Source organism: Chelonia mydas, chromosome 8 (assembly GCF_015237465.2).
Source record: "Chelonia mydas isolate rCheMyd1 chromosome 8, rCheMyd1.pri.v2, whole genome shotgun sequence".
NCBI lineage: Eukaryota > Metazoa > Chordata > Testudines > Cheloniidae > Chelonia > Chelonia mydas.
In genome coordinates, this window is record NC_057854.1 from 72,048,427 (window position 1) to 72,061,596 (window position 13,170).

A 13,170-nucleotide genomic window follows, 5' to 3' on the forward strand; every position below is an offset into this window, starting at 1 on the left:
TTACAGGAGATTTGTTTATTAATTCAACTTTTATAAAACATCATAAATACTTTTACATTTTTTAATAAAATCAGATATGCTGGAAAAATCCATTACTGTACATAAAAAAATTAAACAATTAAATCTCTAATTTTTTCTTCAGTGCAAGAGGTACAAACCAGGGTTTACACATCTAAAAATTACTTTGTCCCAACGTATCTGTAACCTTCACTTTGTTTTGTCTGAGTTTCTGCTATTACTGCTTAGCCTGCATGCTTTCAAGGTCAATCTCAAATTCAAGTCTACAGCCCCGGGGGGGGGGGGGGGGGCGAGGGGGAATCAAATATGTAGCACTGGCCCTGATAACTTTGTCAAAATATTTGTAAAATGTGATCTTTCAAGAAAATAAAGGGGGATTGTGCACTCTTGTATCTGTGTATCCAGGATTTTCTTTGGGGGGGAAACTATTTTGTATTCCACTTTTGTGCTTTTCAATAGTTTTTGACTAAATTCACCAAAAGTACAAGTAATGAAGACACCAAGCACAGACATTCGTAATTAGAATAATAAACTTAAAACCATGAATTCTAACCGAAGAGCTTAGGTTATTTCTCTGTACAATAATGCTATGAAAAAAGCGTAAGTGCCTGAGGCCTGGTCTACACCTAAAACTTAGATCAACCTAGCTACACTGCTCAGAGCTGTAAAAAATTTCACACGCTGTGGGGGGTTAAGTCGACCTACCCCCCACCGTAGATGTAGACAGGTGAAAGGATGAATTCTTCCATCAACCGAGGTACCATCTCTTGAGAGGGTGGATTTACTACAGTGACAGAAAACCCCCTTCCATCGCCGTAGTGTCTACACTACAATGCTGCTGCAGCACTGCAGTTGTACCTCTGCAGCACTTGTAGCTGGATAAAACCTTGCTATGGGTGAATGGAAGGTTTGCCTCGGTATTGTGATAGGCAGACAGAACACACAGAAACTGAGAATAGACTCAGGCTATGTCTACACTATCACTTATGTTGATCAGGGGTGTGAATAAGCCACCCACGGAGTACCATCAGTCACACCGACCTCAGGCTGGTGTGGACAGCGCTATGTCGGCAGGAGAGCTTCACTTGTTGAGGGTGGATTAATTAAGCCAGTGGGAGAACTCTCTCCTGTTGGCTTTCAGTGGCTCCACTAGAGATCTTACAACAGCAGAGCTGCATCGATACAGTGGTGCCGCTGTACGCTCTCTAGGGTAGCCACAGCCTGAGTGAGTGACACTGACAGGCTGAAGAAGCAGATGAAAGTGGGTGGCTCACCCTGGATGACACGTGGGGAGAGGTTTTTGGGTCAGGTGCAGACTGAAAAGACCGCTCTTGGTGCTGTTAGCAAAAGAAGCCCTGGGCTTTAACAGGTGAGGGGCGTTCACTTGTATACCAGGCTGCAGGGCAGGGGAGTTCAAAATGGTGACCAGAGCTGTCAGGGGTGGCATTGTGGGATACCTCCTGGAAGCCACTTAGGGCAACGTATGCAATGCAGTGTTTACACTGACACTGCATCACTCTAACTACGTTGCCCTAAGCTCTATTCCTCTCATCAAGGTGGTTTTATTACATCAGCGTAGCAGGCAAGTTAAAGTGGCGGGAGGAGCATTGCAGTATGTACACTTCTAGTTAGGTTGACATAAGCTGCCTTATGTTGACAAAACTATGTAGTGTAGACATGGTCTAACTCAAGCTAGAGATTTGTGAGTGTGGATGGGAGTCTAGGGGTAACACTGAAATTATAACTTGAGTTAATTCTGCTTGAAGACAGACCCTTAGTCTTTAAGTCTGAAACTGCATCTTGAGGGGCATCTCCCTTCTTTCACCTCCTAATTTTTAAACAGTGTAAAGCACAATCAAACAAAAATGTCAGCTTAAACCATGGCCAGAGGTGAGAAGCTCTAGCCCACTGACTGGTATCAGCTGGTCTTTCTTTCATTTGCTGGCCTAGGTTGATAATGTAGGCCCTCCCATCCAAGCATCCCAAAGTGCCTTGTACAGAAACAGGAAAATGCATCTGCTCTCTTTTCCTTTGGTGATTTTTGTTTGTTGCCTAACCCTTTTTAAGGTTGCTAATGTTTAGCTTAAGGGCCAATTGCTCTGACTGTGACACGGTTCTTCCCCCAGGATCAGGCTACCCAGAATTCACACTATGGAGTTCAATATCTTGCGGGGAGTCTTGGGGTAGATGACAGGAACCCTCACACTGAGGGCAAAGTAAAACCTTAAATACCTTTAGTACAATAATGGATAAAGCTAGAATAGACCAAAGCCACATAACAAGACAGAGATAATACAGGATCAGGGGATATGAGTCAACAGTGTGCCCTTGTTGCCAAGAAGGCTAACGGCATTTTGGGCTGTATAAGTAGGAGCATTGCCAGCAGATCGAGGGACATGATCATTCCCCTTTATTCTGCATAGGTGAGGCCTCATCTGGAGTACTGTGTCCAGTTTTGGGCCCCACACTACAAGAAGGACGTGAAAAAATTGGAAAGAATCCAGCAGAGGGCAACAAAAATGATTAGGGGGCTGGAGCACATGATTTATGAGGAGAGGCTGAGGGAACTGGTATTATTTAGTCTGCAGAAGAGAAGAATAAGGGGGATTTGATAGCTGCTTTCAACTACCTGAAAGGGGGTTCCAAAGAGGATGGATCTAGACTGTTCTCAGTGGTAGCAGATGACAGAACAAGGAGTAATGGTCTCAAGTTGCAGTGGGGGAAGTTTAGGTTGGATATTAGGAAAAACTTTTTCAATAGGAGGGTGGTGAAGCACTGGAATGGGTTACCTAGGGAGGTGGTGGCATCTCCTTCCTTTGAGGTTTTTAAGGTTAGGCTTGACAAAGCCCTGGCTGGGATGATTTAGTTGGGGATTAGGTCCTGCTTTGAGCAGGGGGTGGACCAGATGACCTCCTGAGGTCCCTTCCAATCCTGATATTCTATGATTCTATGTACCAGATTCTCCACCACATCTGAGCACTGCTCAGTGCAGGGAAGTGGGAAATCTACACTAGTCCCAGTGTGAATTAGAACAACCTAGCACTACAGTAATTCACACTTAAGGCCTTTTGAGCCTTTATGCCAATGGAGGACCAAAGGCTGCAAGGAACCCTGCCACATGCTGTCTCTGGGCCTCTTCATCCCTCTCTATGCTAGGGATGGGAAGGGTGGTTGGCACAAAAGCCAGTTCTGCCTGCTTTATACCAGCAGAGTTCACTGCTGGCCATTCATGGCCAGAATCTGGCCCTGAGCTTCCAGTGTCAGTAACAATGATTAGTATGAAGGGATGAAAGCCCTGGGGCTCAACAATTTGGCTGCTTCAAGAAATCACAAAGTAGAAAATAAATATTTACAGTCTACCCCCATTCTTGTAGTACACCTGGGAGACATGTTATTTGAGGTCCTCAACACATCGTCTTTGTTCCTGTTTCACCATAGGCTGTAGTTCTGTACCATCTTCATTGTTTCGGGGGGTCTTTTGCTTTCTGCTTTTCCCCCACTCTGTTAGCTTGTTGCTGTGATTCACAAAACTCTACAAAGCAGAAATAAAGGACGAGGTCATCCAGAAATGTAAACTGTTATATAAATCAACAACCTGGTGAATCACTGAAAAGGAGTACAATTAACATGGAGCGTTAAACTCTTTAACTAGTTCAAGTGGATGACATTGGAAACCGGCTATGTCAGTGGGATGATTACAGCTGTTGAGGACAGGGCACTCTCTCTACAACCTCCCTTACTGGAAAGCTTCATTTCCCTGTGGCCCAAAGGGCATGGCAAGTTGCCCAGGGAGTTAAGGCCAGAGTTGGAGAGTCTGGCAGTAGGGGCTAGGAAAGAAAGTAGACAGCAGTGCAGTGCAGTCAGGGAGTGGCTATAAATTGCCTTCTTGAGGCAAAAATTAAAGTTATACACATTCTGGCATTTGGCAAATAGTTTGTGGTTGATAGAAGGAGAAGTCTCTCATTTGAAGAAGGAAAAGTTTGGAGGGCCAGACTCCAAAGTTTCCACACTCAGGAATGTATCGCTATTCATGACAGAACGTAAGCATGTGGTTAAGTGCTGTCCTGAAGCGGGGCAAAAAAACCAAACAACTGTCTTCTTTTGGCCAAAGGTTAAATTCATTTATAGGAAGTTTGGGCGTTTAAAAAACCCCCAAAAAACCTGAATTCTGTGAACATTACAAGGAAAGTAACAACTACCATTTCAAATCAGATATTATGGCATTTTTTCTGAAGAAATCCATCAACAGCATCCATACTGTATGGGTTATTCTGGCTGCTAAATTTATTTTTCATGGACCAGTAACACTGTCTTTGTCACATGGCATGTGAGGAAAAATGCAGACCTGTCCAGAAAGCAGCATGAAAGGAAAGAACATCTGTCTCTTTAACCTTCCTCTCCATATGAAAGAGAAGGTATATGTACATTTAAACATTCCACATGCCTTTGTAACTAAAGCACCTTTTACCATCACTAACTACTGAACATTTGTTTAAACTAAAGCTGTCTTCCTAATCCTTCTAATGATTCTCCATGTAACATCAGGAGTCTGACACAGGAATTCCCATGGTACAGATAAACAACCCAGTGGAAAGAGACTGATTAAGTTTGCCAGACATGGATGAGGCTTGTTCAAAATTGTAGTGTCTTCAGGGCTCACCATAGGTATCTGAACAACTGCTGAAAACTAGAAGGAACATTTCTGGATGCAAGTTAAGATACATTACATCTACATTTCTAGTTTTAGGTCTTCACGATGTAGATGGGGACTCTACATACCGGGTCACCTATTAATTTGTTAAGCACCAATAATGTATTTAACCTATGCAAAACACAAACAAAGATTGTCTTTATCCAGAGAGGCTGGGTCTAAAAGACTGAAGCAGATGCACTGGGAGACCCAACGGGAGGTGTTAACTTTATTATATAATTTGTATCCTTTTGTCCAAATCATCTAAGGAGCTAGAGAAGGCATTTATTGTAGGTTAGTTTTTAAGGGGAGAGAGAGTTGGAGGAAGAGTGAATCTTAGGCACTAGAACACCACTTGATCAATACACTATTAAAACGTATTACTGAATTTATCTGCCTGCTAATGTGTCTACGTTACTGTCAAGAGTTTACCAGTAATTCTTGATCCATGAAATATGGCTTCTCTGGAGATCCATCATTTGTTTCCATATCAACAGCAAAACAAAAAAACAGGACATCCATGACCACTTCGAATACCGACAAAAAGCTGTGGGCTACCAAGCAGGCAAAAAGTGCAACTAGCAACAGAGGAACTACCCATACATGGAACTCACGATGGTAGTTAAATGCCATTAACCCTCCAAAAACTGTGAAACATACAACAAACACCTGTATAAAGGGGAAAAAAAGGAAGCAGCTATATTACAATATGCACCAAAGCTACAGCAAATATTTTATTGGCTGATGTTTTAAAGACAATTTCTTTCATAAAGGGGAGAGAAGGCTTGAGATCAATCAATTTGAAACTATCTACCTGTTCACACAGGACACATGTGGGTACACAGATTTACTATCCTTGTTATTCTTGTCCTCCCATCCATGTCCCTTCCATATGTTTGTTATACCCACTTGTCATGCCTTGTCTTAAGTTCTAAGGGGCACTAATTCTCTCTTACTATGCATTTGTACAGCATTTAGTGCAATGAGGCCTCTGGATGCTTCTGTAATACTAATGATAATAATGAAGTAAATATAATAAGCAGTGAACTAAGTTCCTCCAACAAAAATGCAAAAACCTGATTCTCCTCTCACCAACCCCATTTTACATCAGTGTAACTCCATGACTTCAACATGACTACTCCTGATTTAATTAGTGTATGTGAAAAGAGAATCAGTCCCTAATCTTTGTCTTCATTATTACAGAATTCAGCCTATAGTTAGTCTATAATTAGGAGTTTATTCATGGACTTTGTAAATTACAGTCTCTTACCTTTCCTAGAAAAATGATGAAGTCTCCAAAGCAATTAACGAATGCTATATTAGCAGAATTCTTTGCTAAAATAAAGAGAGCATCCTTTGCTGAGGTACAAAAATTTGTCCCATTTATGGCCGTTGTGGTGTATACATGCTGAAATGACAGAATAAAAAGATAAAGTGATTGGAAAAAAACGTAGAAATCTTTTAATCTGGAATTTACTACAGGAAAAAGAAAGCCTTAAAATATCTTTGGAAATACTGATGTTGTGCTTGCACATACAAGAGTTATTTTGCATACTCTTGCAGTTTAACTTCAAGCAAGTGTAACTATGCCTGTAACTTCAAACTGACTTTTCACATAACTTTTACGCTGGGTAAATAAGGACAAAAGTAAAATTTGTATTTCTGAAACTACCTCTTTCCAATTTCTTTTGGACCAATGAAGAGCCACCCCCATGTCCTTTGGTAATGAATAACTAATATGACATGTAAATTACAATGAAACTCGTATCTGGACATATGCCATGCTGGCAGCCTTTTCTATGTATATGCCAGCTAGAGTGTTGTAGTTGGTAAACTGTATAAGTGAAACAAAAGGTAACCCTTCTTATTACACTTTTCATATTAAAAAAATCAATGATTAAACAAGTTTTATGTGTGACCCTTTCACTTACTATTGAGCCTTTGAATTTTCATGGACCCATAACCATAAAAAAAACCGCTTCACAGAAAGACAAAAGAATAATGGAAGAGCGGCAGGGAGTGTCGGGACTAGATCAGTTGGTCCTATGAGAGGAAAACTTATGTTGATTTCAGTGGAAATTGCGGGCACTCAGGATTTTCAAGTAGGTACCAAGAATTTTGCAAGATTAATATTAATTGTCTTCGGGTGGAGTTTTGCAAAGGCAGACTGGAGGATAGGCTTATAATCTACTTCTATAGGATTCTTCTAGCATTTTTTCAAAATAGCTTATATCAACATAATGGATAGAAATCATCAATGAGGAGTTGAATTAGTATCTGAATAAGGAGCAGGAAAAACTTCACTCTTGATATATAAAACATAGTTATTCTATACTAGTTTTTGAGAAAAAAAGACAGATTATACAGTATTAAAAACATTAGTTAAGTTTGGCATGCTCACTAAGACTAACATCATGCAAGAGTTTTTGTGCAAAAGGAAGTTGACGGCCCCACCATTTATTTAGGGATTAGAATACCTTCTGCTTTGCTTGTGAGTGAAAAAAATTCTCCGCGTCTGCTGAAGAAAATATTTATTTCTGGTCCAACTTTCCACTTTTTCTTATTATAAATCAAAATGCAGAACTGCCCAGCTTCTATCTCCTTTACATATTCCTGCGATGCCCAGTTATATTCCATAACTTGATAACTAACATCTAGGCACCAAGTCCTGCTATAATATAAACTGATATGACAGTAACTTAAAATATTTTAAAAAGGGAATTCATAAAAGCAAATTAAGACTTTTAGTATAAATGTAGTAGCAGAATATTCATTTTATCTGATGAGACAAGGGAAATAATTTCAGTTCCTAAATCAGTGAAACTACACAGTGGGGACACGTAAGCAATGATGCTCTTTCACTGGGAAATTATTATATAGCACCAAATGTGTTCCAAGAGCTTCCACAGAGCTTAAAATAATTAATATCAAGACTGATTTCTACAGCACTGGGCAATACATACTTAAGACAGCAGAATGGACACAGACCACTATGTGGAATGTTTGCATGAATATCTGCTTGTTCATATTATTTAAATAAGTAGGTTAGAAAAACAGACTCCTGTAGTAGACAGTTTCATTTGTACTCAAGCTGCTCCTTTCCCTTGCCAGTACTGTAACAATGTCTGTGCAGGGTATAAAAATATTAGCTAACGTATCTATTAATAATAATAATAATTAGCAATACTATGGGCACAGCATGTCTTCCATCTGAAGATCTCAATGCACTTTACAAACTTTGATGGATTTATCTAACACTGTGACACTATGTGCCTTCAGTATCATAAGCGTAAAGGCTATGTACCTGCCCCTGCTCCACTGACGTGGATGTGAGTTTTGCCATTAACTTCAACAAAAGCAGGATTGGACCCTATTTATATAATTGGCACAGTCTCTTCTCTTGAATATTAAAAGAATAGTATGCACTTTTCATTGTACAAACCCTATTTCCATCCTTCAAAAGACAAAAAAGCAGGTTTCAGCTCTGTTGGGTTGTGAATACCACCTGCATGACGATTTGTAGTTCTACAAGCAACCACAGCAGACACAGAAGCAGCAGCAGCACCATTTACTCAACACTTTGAAATCTCAAAGAACCGTATAAACATTAACTGAATCACCACAACACCCAGCAAGGCAGACAGGTAAGTAATGATGCAATATTACAGGAGTAAAAAGAGGCACAAAGCGATTGAGTGAGTTGTCCAAGGTCACAAAAGCAGTCAGTGACTGAGGCAGGATTGGAACTCGAGAGTTCCTGGCTTTCACAGTGCAGGCTAAATCTCACAAACCAAGCTATCTCCATGCTTTGATCAAATTTATAGTTACAAAATAAAATGTATGGTTTAGAGAGCAATTCCATGCACTTTAATCACATTTTACTAGTTTATTATACAAACAATGAAATAACACATTGGTCCCACAAATATAAAACCTCAATCTCACAGTTCAGGTCTCTATGGTCCTAATCCATTAAACCACTTATGTACCTGCCTAATTTTAAGCATATGAACAGGTCTGCTGAAATAAACAGGACTACCTGCATGCTTGACATTATGCACATTACTGGAGGGTTTTGCTGGATGGTGGCCTTAGCCACTGCGAAGAACTGGGGTCATTATGCCTGTACAATTTAAGAGTTCTGATTGGTATTGTGAAGTTGATTTAGGAAAAACTGCTGTATCACAAGTGTCTATATGCATGTGGAGCCACCACTGCTGGCAGATACACACCAAACTGATACAATGTGGGTGCTTAGGACTCAGTGACCCTAGTCAGGTATCAGAGTAGCAGCCGTGTTAGTCTGTATCCGCAAAAAGAAAAGGAGGACTTGTGGCACCTTAGAGACTAACAAATTTATTTGAGCATAAGCTTTCGTGAGCTACAGCTCACTTCATCGGATGCACTTATGCTCAAATAAATTTGTTAGTCTCTAAGGTGCCACGAGTACTCTTTTTCTAGTCAGGTACAAACACCTGGGTACAATGAGTGAGCTGCATCTTTACAAAACCAGTTTTGGCTTAATCCCCTGAAGAGTGGAAGAACGAAGGAAGGAAGGAGCAGTGGAAAGTTAACTGAAAGGTAGAACAAAGGAAGTCAGCAGGGTTTAAAAAGCAAGCCACACAGGAATATGAGAGCCATACAGGAGGAAGAAGCAAGGGGGAGGAGAGAGTAAGGTCACCCAGCATGTAGCAGCCTCATGGGACAAAGTGCCCTGACCACTTTTCTGAGCCCAGATGGCCCCACGGCCTCTGAAAACCCATGGGATTCCGACCCCAGCCCAAAAGAATGCCCTGGAGTGATGAGGAAACTAAGACAGGGACATGAATTTAGTGTTTATTATTTTATATGAGCTACACTCTAGTGTTTTACGTGATCAAGTATAAAAGAGAATAAATGTGTTAGACATGCAGACTCTGTGTGCATGTTAACTGCTTCATAACCGCTGCATGCACCTTAGAGAGTTAAACTATAAACCAGAAGCTTAACCCCTTTGGGGTGGAGTTCTTGGAGAGGGTGTGTTTAACAACAATGTAGCTTGAGGGGTCACCACTGCACTCAGAGGGATTAGGCAGCTGGACAGCAAGTTCCAAATCACAAGGAGGTGCCAGATGGAAGGTCTGAGCCCTGAAAATGTGCCTAGGGACCCAGAAATGGAGAAATGGCTGGACTCCATTCATACTCCAGGGGCTTAAAACACACAGGAATCTAGAGCGAAAGAGGCTTGGATTTCCCTCAAAACAGTATTAGTGAGTGGCTGAAACGGGGAACTTGCTAGGATCTGCGACAATCACCAGCAACCAACACAGACAGAGACAGCCAGACAGACAGACAATAGCTAAATCAGTGTCCCCAAACTGAGCAGTCAAATTAGTTACACCCCAGAAGAGCTCTCTTCCTTTTTGGACATTCACATTTACATTATGCTCAACCTAACACCTATTTGGAAAGAGCGGCCCAAATCCTAAATCACAAGGAGCATTTCCAACATGTTACGAAATCTTAAACGTTCCATTGTTTTCTAGTTATTGGGAGTATTCACCAACTCATTTCCTTTCAGATATATTTGCTGAGTAAGAGAAGGTAAATCAAAGTCAATTTAGAACTTGCTTTCATTTGGAAACAGGCAATATAAATATGTTTTTCAATAGATTTTAAACTTTTCCCTTAGTCACTAGCTTCTGTTTAATACACCAGTGATTTTGCATTAGCGCAGTCCTTCCCAAAGCTACAGGCAAGCAGTTATGACATCAGAGTTGCGCCATAAATCAAAGGGCCTGGGATGTTGTAGATAAGACACAACCTCACTCCTTCACTAAAAAGAGTTAATGTACCACCACCACCTTTGTGAAGAACACAGCCCTCTTTGCTTTGAAGCCTGGGAACCAGACATATTTCTCAGTATCAGGACAGATAAAGAAGGAATGTGAATGTTTACATATTTTCTAATACCACAGTATGCAAGAAAACTATTTAGAAAAACATCCTTCTATACTTCACAACACAGAATGTCAAGGGTCTTGGAAAAACTGACATGCTAGCTTCAAGAGAAAAGCACTGTGGCAGAGATCCAGGCTGTAAATTCCCTGTTTGTTGAGAATAATTGCTACTTTGTGTAACAGCTGAATGCAGTCCTCCATTGAAGGACTGGCTATAATGAAATGAGCTCAGTGAAAAAGAATTGCCATCACAACAGAGTCATCTTAAAAAAGAAGCCAAAACCAAGCTGTTCAGATATCCCACTTCAGCTTCTTCTGCCCAGCCTGGCCTGATTTTCTCCTTGCTGCAATAGAGCCACAGAGTCAAGAGGGCTGGCCTGAAATGTGGTGGATCTGAGTTTGAATCCTGCGTGCCATAGAGACATGCTCAGAGAATGAAAGCGGGATAAATAAGAGACTATGATGTCACTCTGGCTAGTGTACAGAGCACTATCAGAGCAGACTGTGGAGGAAGCCATGTCATGCCACCTTTGAATAGAGGGAGGAAACAGAACAACACAGGGTCTTTGAGAACCACAACAGGGAGGAAATGCAGGACTCCTTTGGAGCCTTGGAAAATGCCATCTCTTGAAGTCTCAGGAAATTAAAAAGGGCTACTTATCCAAAGGGCTGCATTAAAACAACCAGGCCACCAATATTGTGGCCCTCCAACAACTTTCCTGATGTCCACACAGACTCACAGGCCCACCTTTCTCAACTCCTTGATCTTCAACCCTTTCCACCATTGAATCCTTGCCCCACTCAAAGGACTACTCATGCCCCTCCACTGTCTTCTTGTTCTTTCCCATGCATGTAATCTAGTCCCTCCCTGGCTATCAAAGACAGAGCGGTACTGATAGCACATTCTCTGTCTCAGCCCCATCCCTCTCCTTCAGCAATTCACCGCTGCATCTGGGTTTCCTCTCAACCCTGGGACCTAACCATAAGGATCCTGCCTCTATCAACCCCGTAGCCATAATATATTTCTATATTAATTACTAACAATGTTCTCTGTAGTTAGTGCTACATGGATTTTCATTTGAATGTTCTCAAATAAACCTGCACTGAGCCCCAGCGTAGCTCAGGAGCTACCCTTCTGAAAAGCACCGTTTCTGAATTCCTTGGCACCTGCTTCCTTGTTTTAAAAAGGAAGTTCAATTTGGCAGACGCTAATGGACATTCACAGATCACAGTCAGGTCTATGAACTACACTTGCTATTAACTGAGAGCTTATTATGCGGTCAAAAGTTCAGTTCAACCTGCATCAATGGAAACATAGGCCAGTGCAGTATAATTGTTCTCTGCTCTCCACATGGTAAACTATACAATAGAATATATAAAACTGAAGGAGTTTTTATTTCCTGTTGAGGCATTTATGAAGGCCCTTAGGGAAAGCAAACAAGCTTTTTTTTTTTTTTTAAATGATTTAACTGAAACTATTCATTCTTTTAGTTGACTCTGTTTTTTGTGAAGCCTGAAAACTCCAGCCTACCATCTAGTAGCAAATCTGCCAGTGACATTAAATACAGTATTTTTGGGAGGATGGGGACGGGAAGAGATATTTGATGAGGTAAGACAGTAAGAATGTTTGGCAGTCTGCAGAAGAAAGTGTATTTACATTAGCGTTTCTGGATTTTGTCTGCATCCACATCACTTTTGCACAAGGTATTTTAATCCCATGACCACAAAGCTCTTGCCAGACTGCCACCCAAAGGTTTAAATTACAGAAGAAAGCCCACCAGTAGACATGAACATGATTGTTAACCAGGGTTACTATTACTTTTATATTTATACACTAAGGCAGTTAAAATAATTTCATAATTTTGCTGAATTTCAGTGCCAAGAAACGGTGAGCCACAACACTGGCTATTATCACTAATGGCCACCACAAGGTTCTATATGACATTGCAACCTCAAAATCATGGTACTGATCAGAATAAAGAAACCACACACTTCTCAGCAATTTCTTCAGAAATCTGTGTGCTGCACTTTGGAATGGGTGCTTGCCAGTTGGCTGCAGATCAACCCAAACCGGACACAGAAAAGCAAAATTATACTTCTGGTGATGTACTGTAAAATAAATTTACTGAAACAAGACTAAGGAAGGAGATATGTCTTTGAAATACCCAAAGTTAAGGCACTGCCACAACTATTTAAGAGAGGAGACAGAAATTGTGACTACCAAACCAAAAAAAAAAAAAAAGGGGGGGGGGATTATTTTTATGGAAGAGAAATTTCAATCCACCAGATTTTACTTGACATGATTTGGATAGGTTTCTCTGGGCCTTACTGAAACCATGAATGCAAGATGATGAAAAAATCTATGGTAATTCTAACAAATGTTGGCAAACAGAAGGATAATGATTTTGTATTCATAATGCACCTTTCATCCAGATAGATCCCAGAGAGTTTTTACTAATGTATTATACACATGCAAATCAGAAATACAGCAGCTTATGGGTGAACTGTTTAACATAGTAACGT

At 40.7% G+C, this 13,170-nt stretch overlaps 1 protein-coding gene across 2 annotated transcripts in view; it reads right to left on the reverse strand.

The window, feature by feature from the left end:
• Positions 1–13,170, reverse strand: part of SLC44A3 (solute carrier family 44 member 3) — a 72,768-nt gene continuing 59,598 nt past the window's right edge. For both annotated transcript variants that reach the window (XM_007065176.4, XM_043521485.1), the window contains 3 exons: positions 5,979–6,116; positions 5,141–5,377; positions 1–3,550 (listed from right to left, as the gene is read on the reverse strand). In XM_007065176.4, coding sequence (XP_007065238.2) covers positions 3,410–3,550; positions 5,141–5,377; positions 5,979–6,116 — 516 coding nt within the window. In that variant the 3' untranslated portion in view covers positions 1–3,409. The remainder of the gene's footprint in view (positions 3,551–5,140; positions 5,378–5,978; positions 6,117–13,170) is intronic.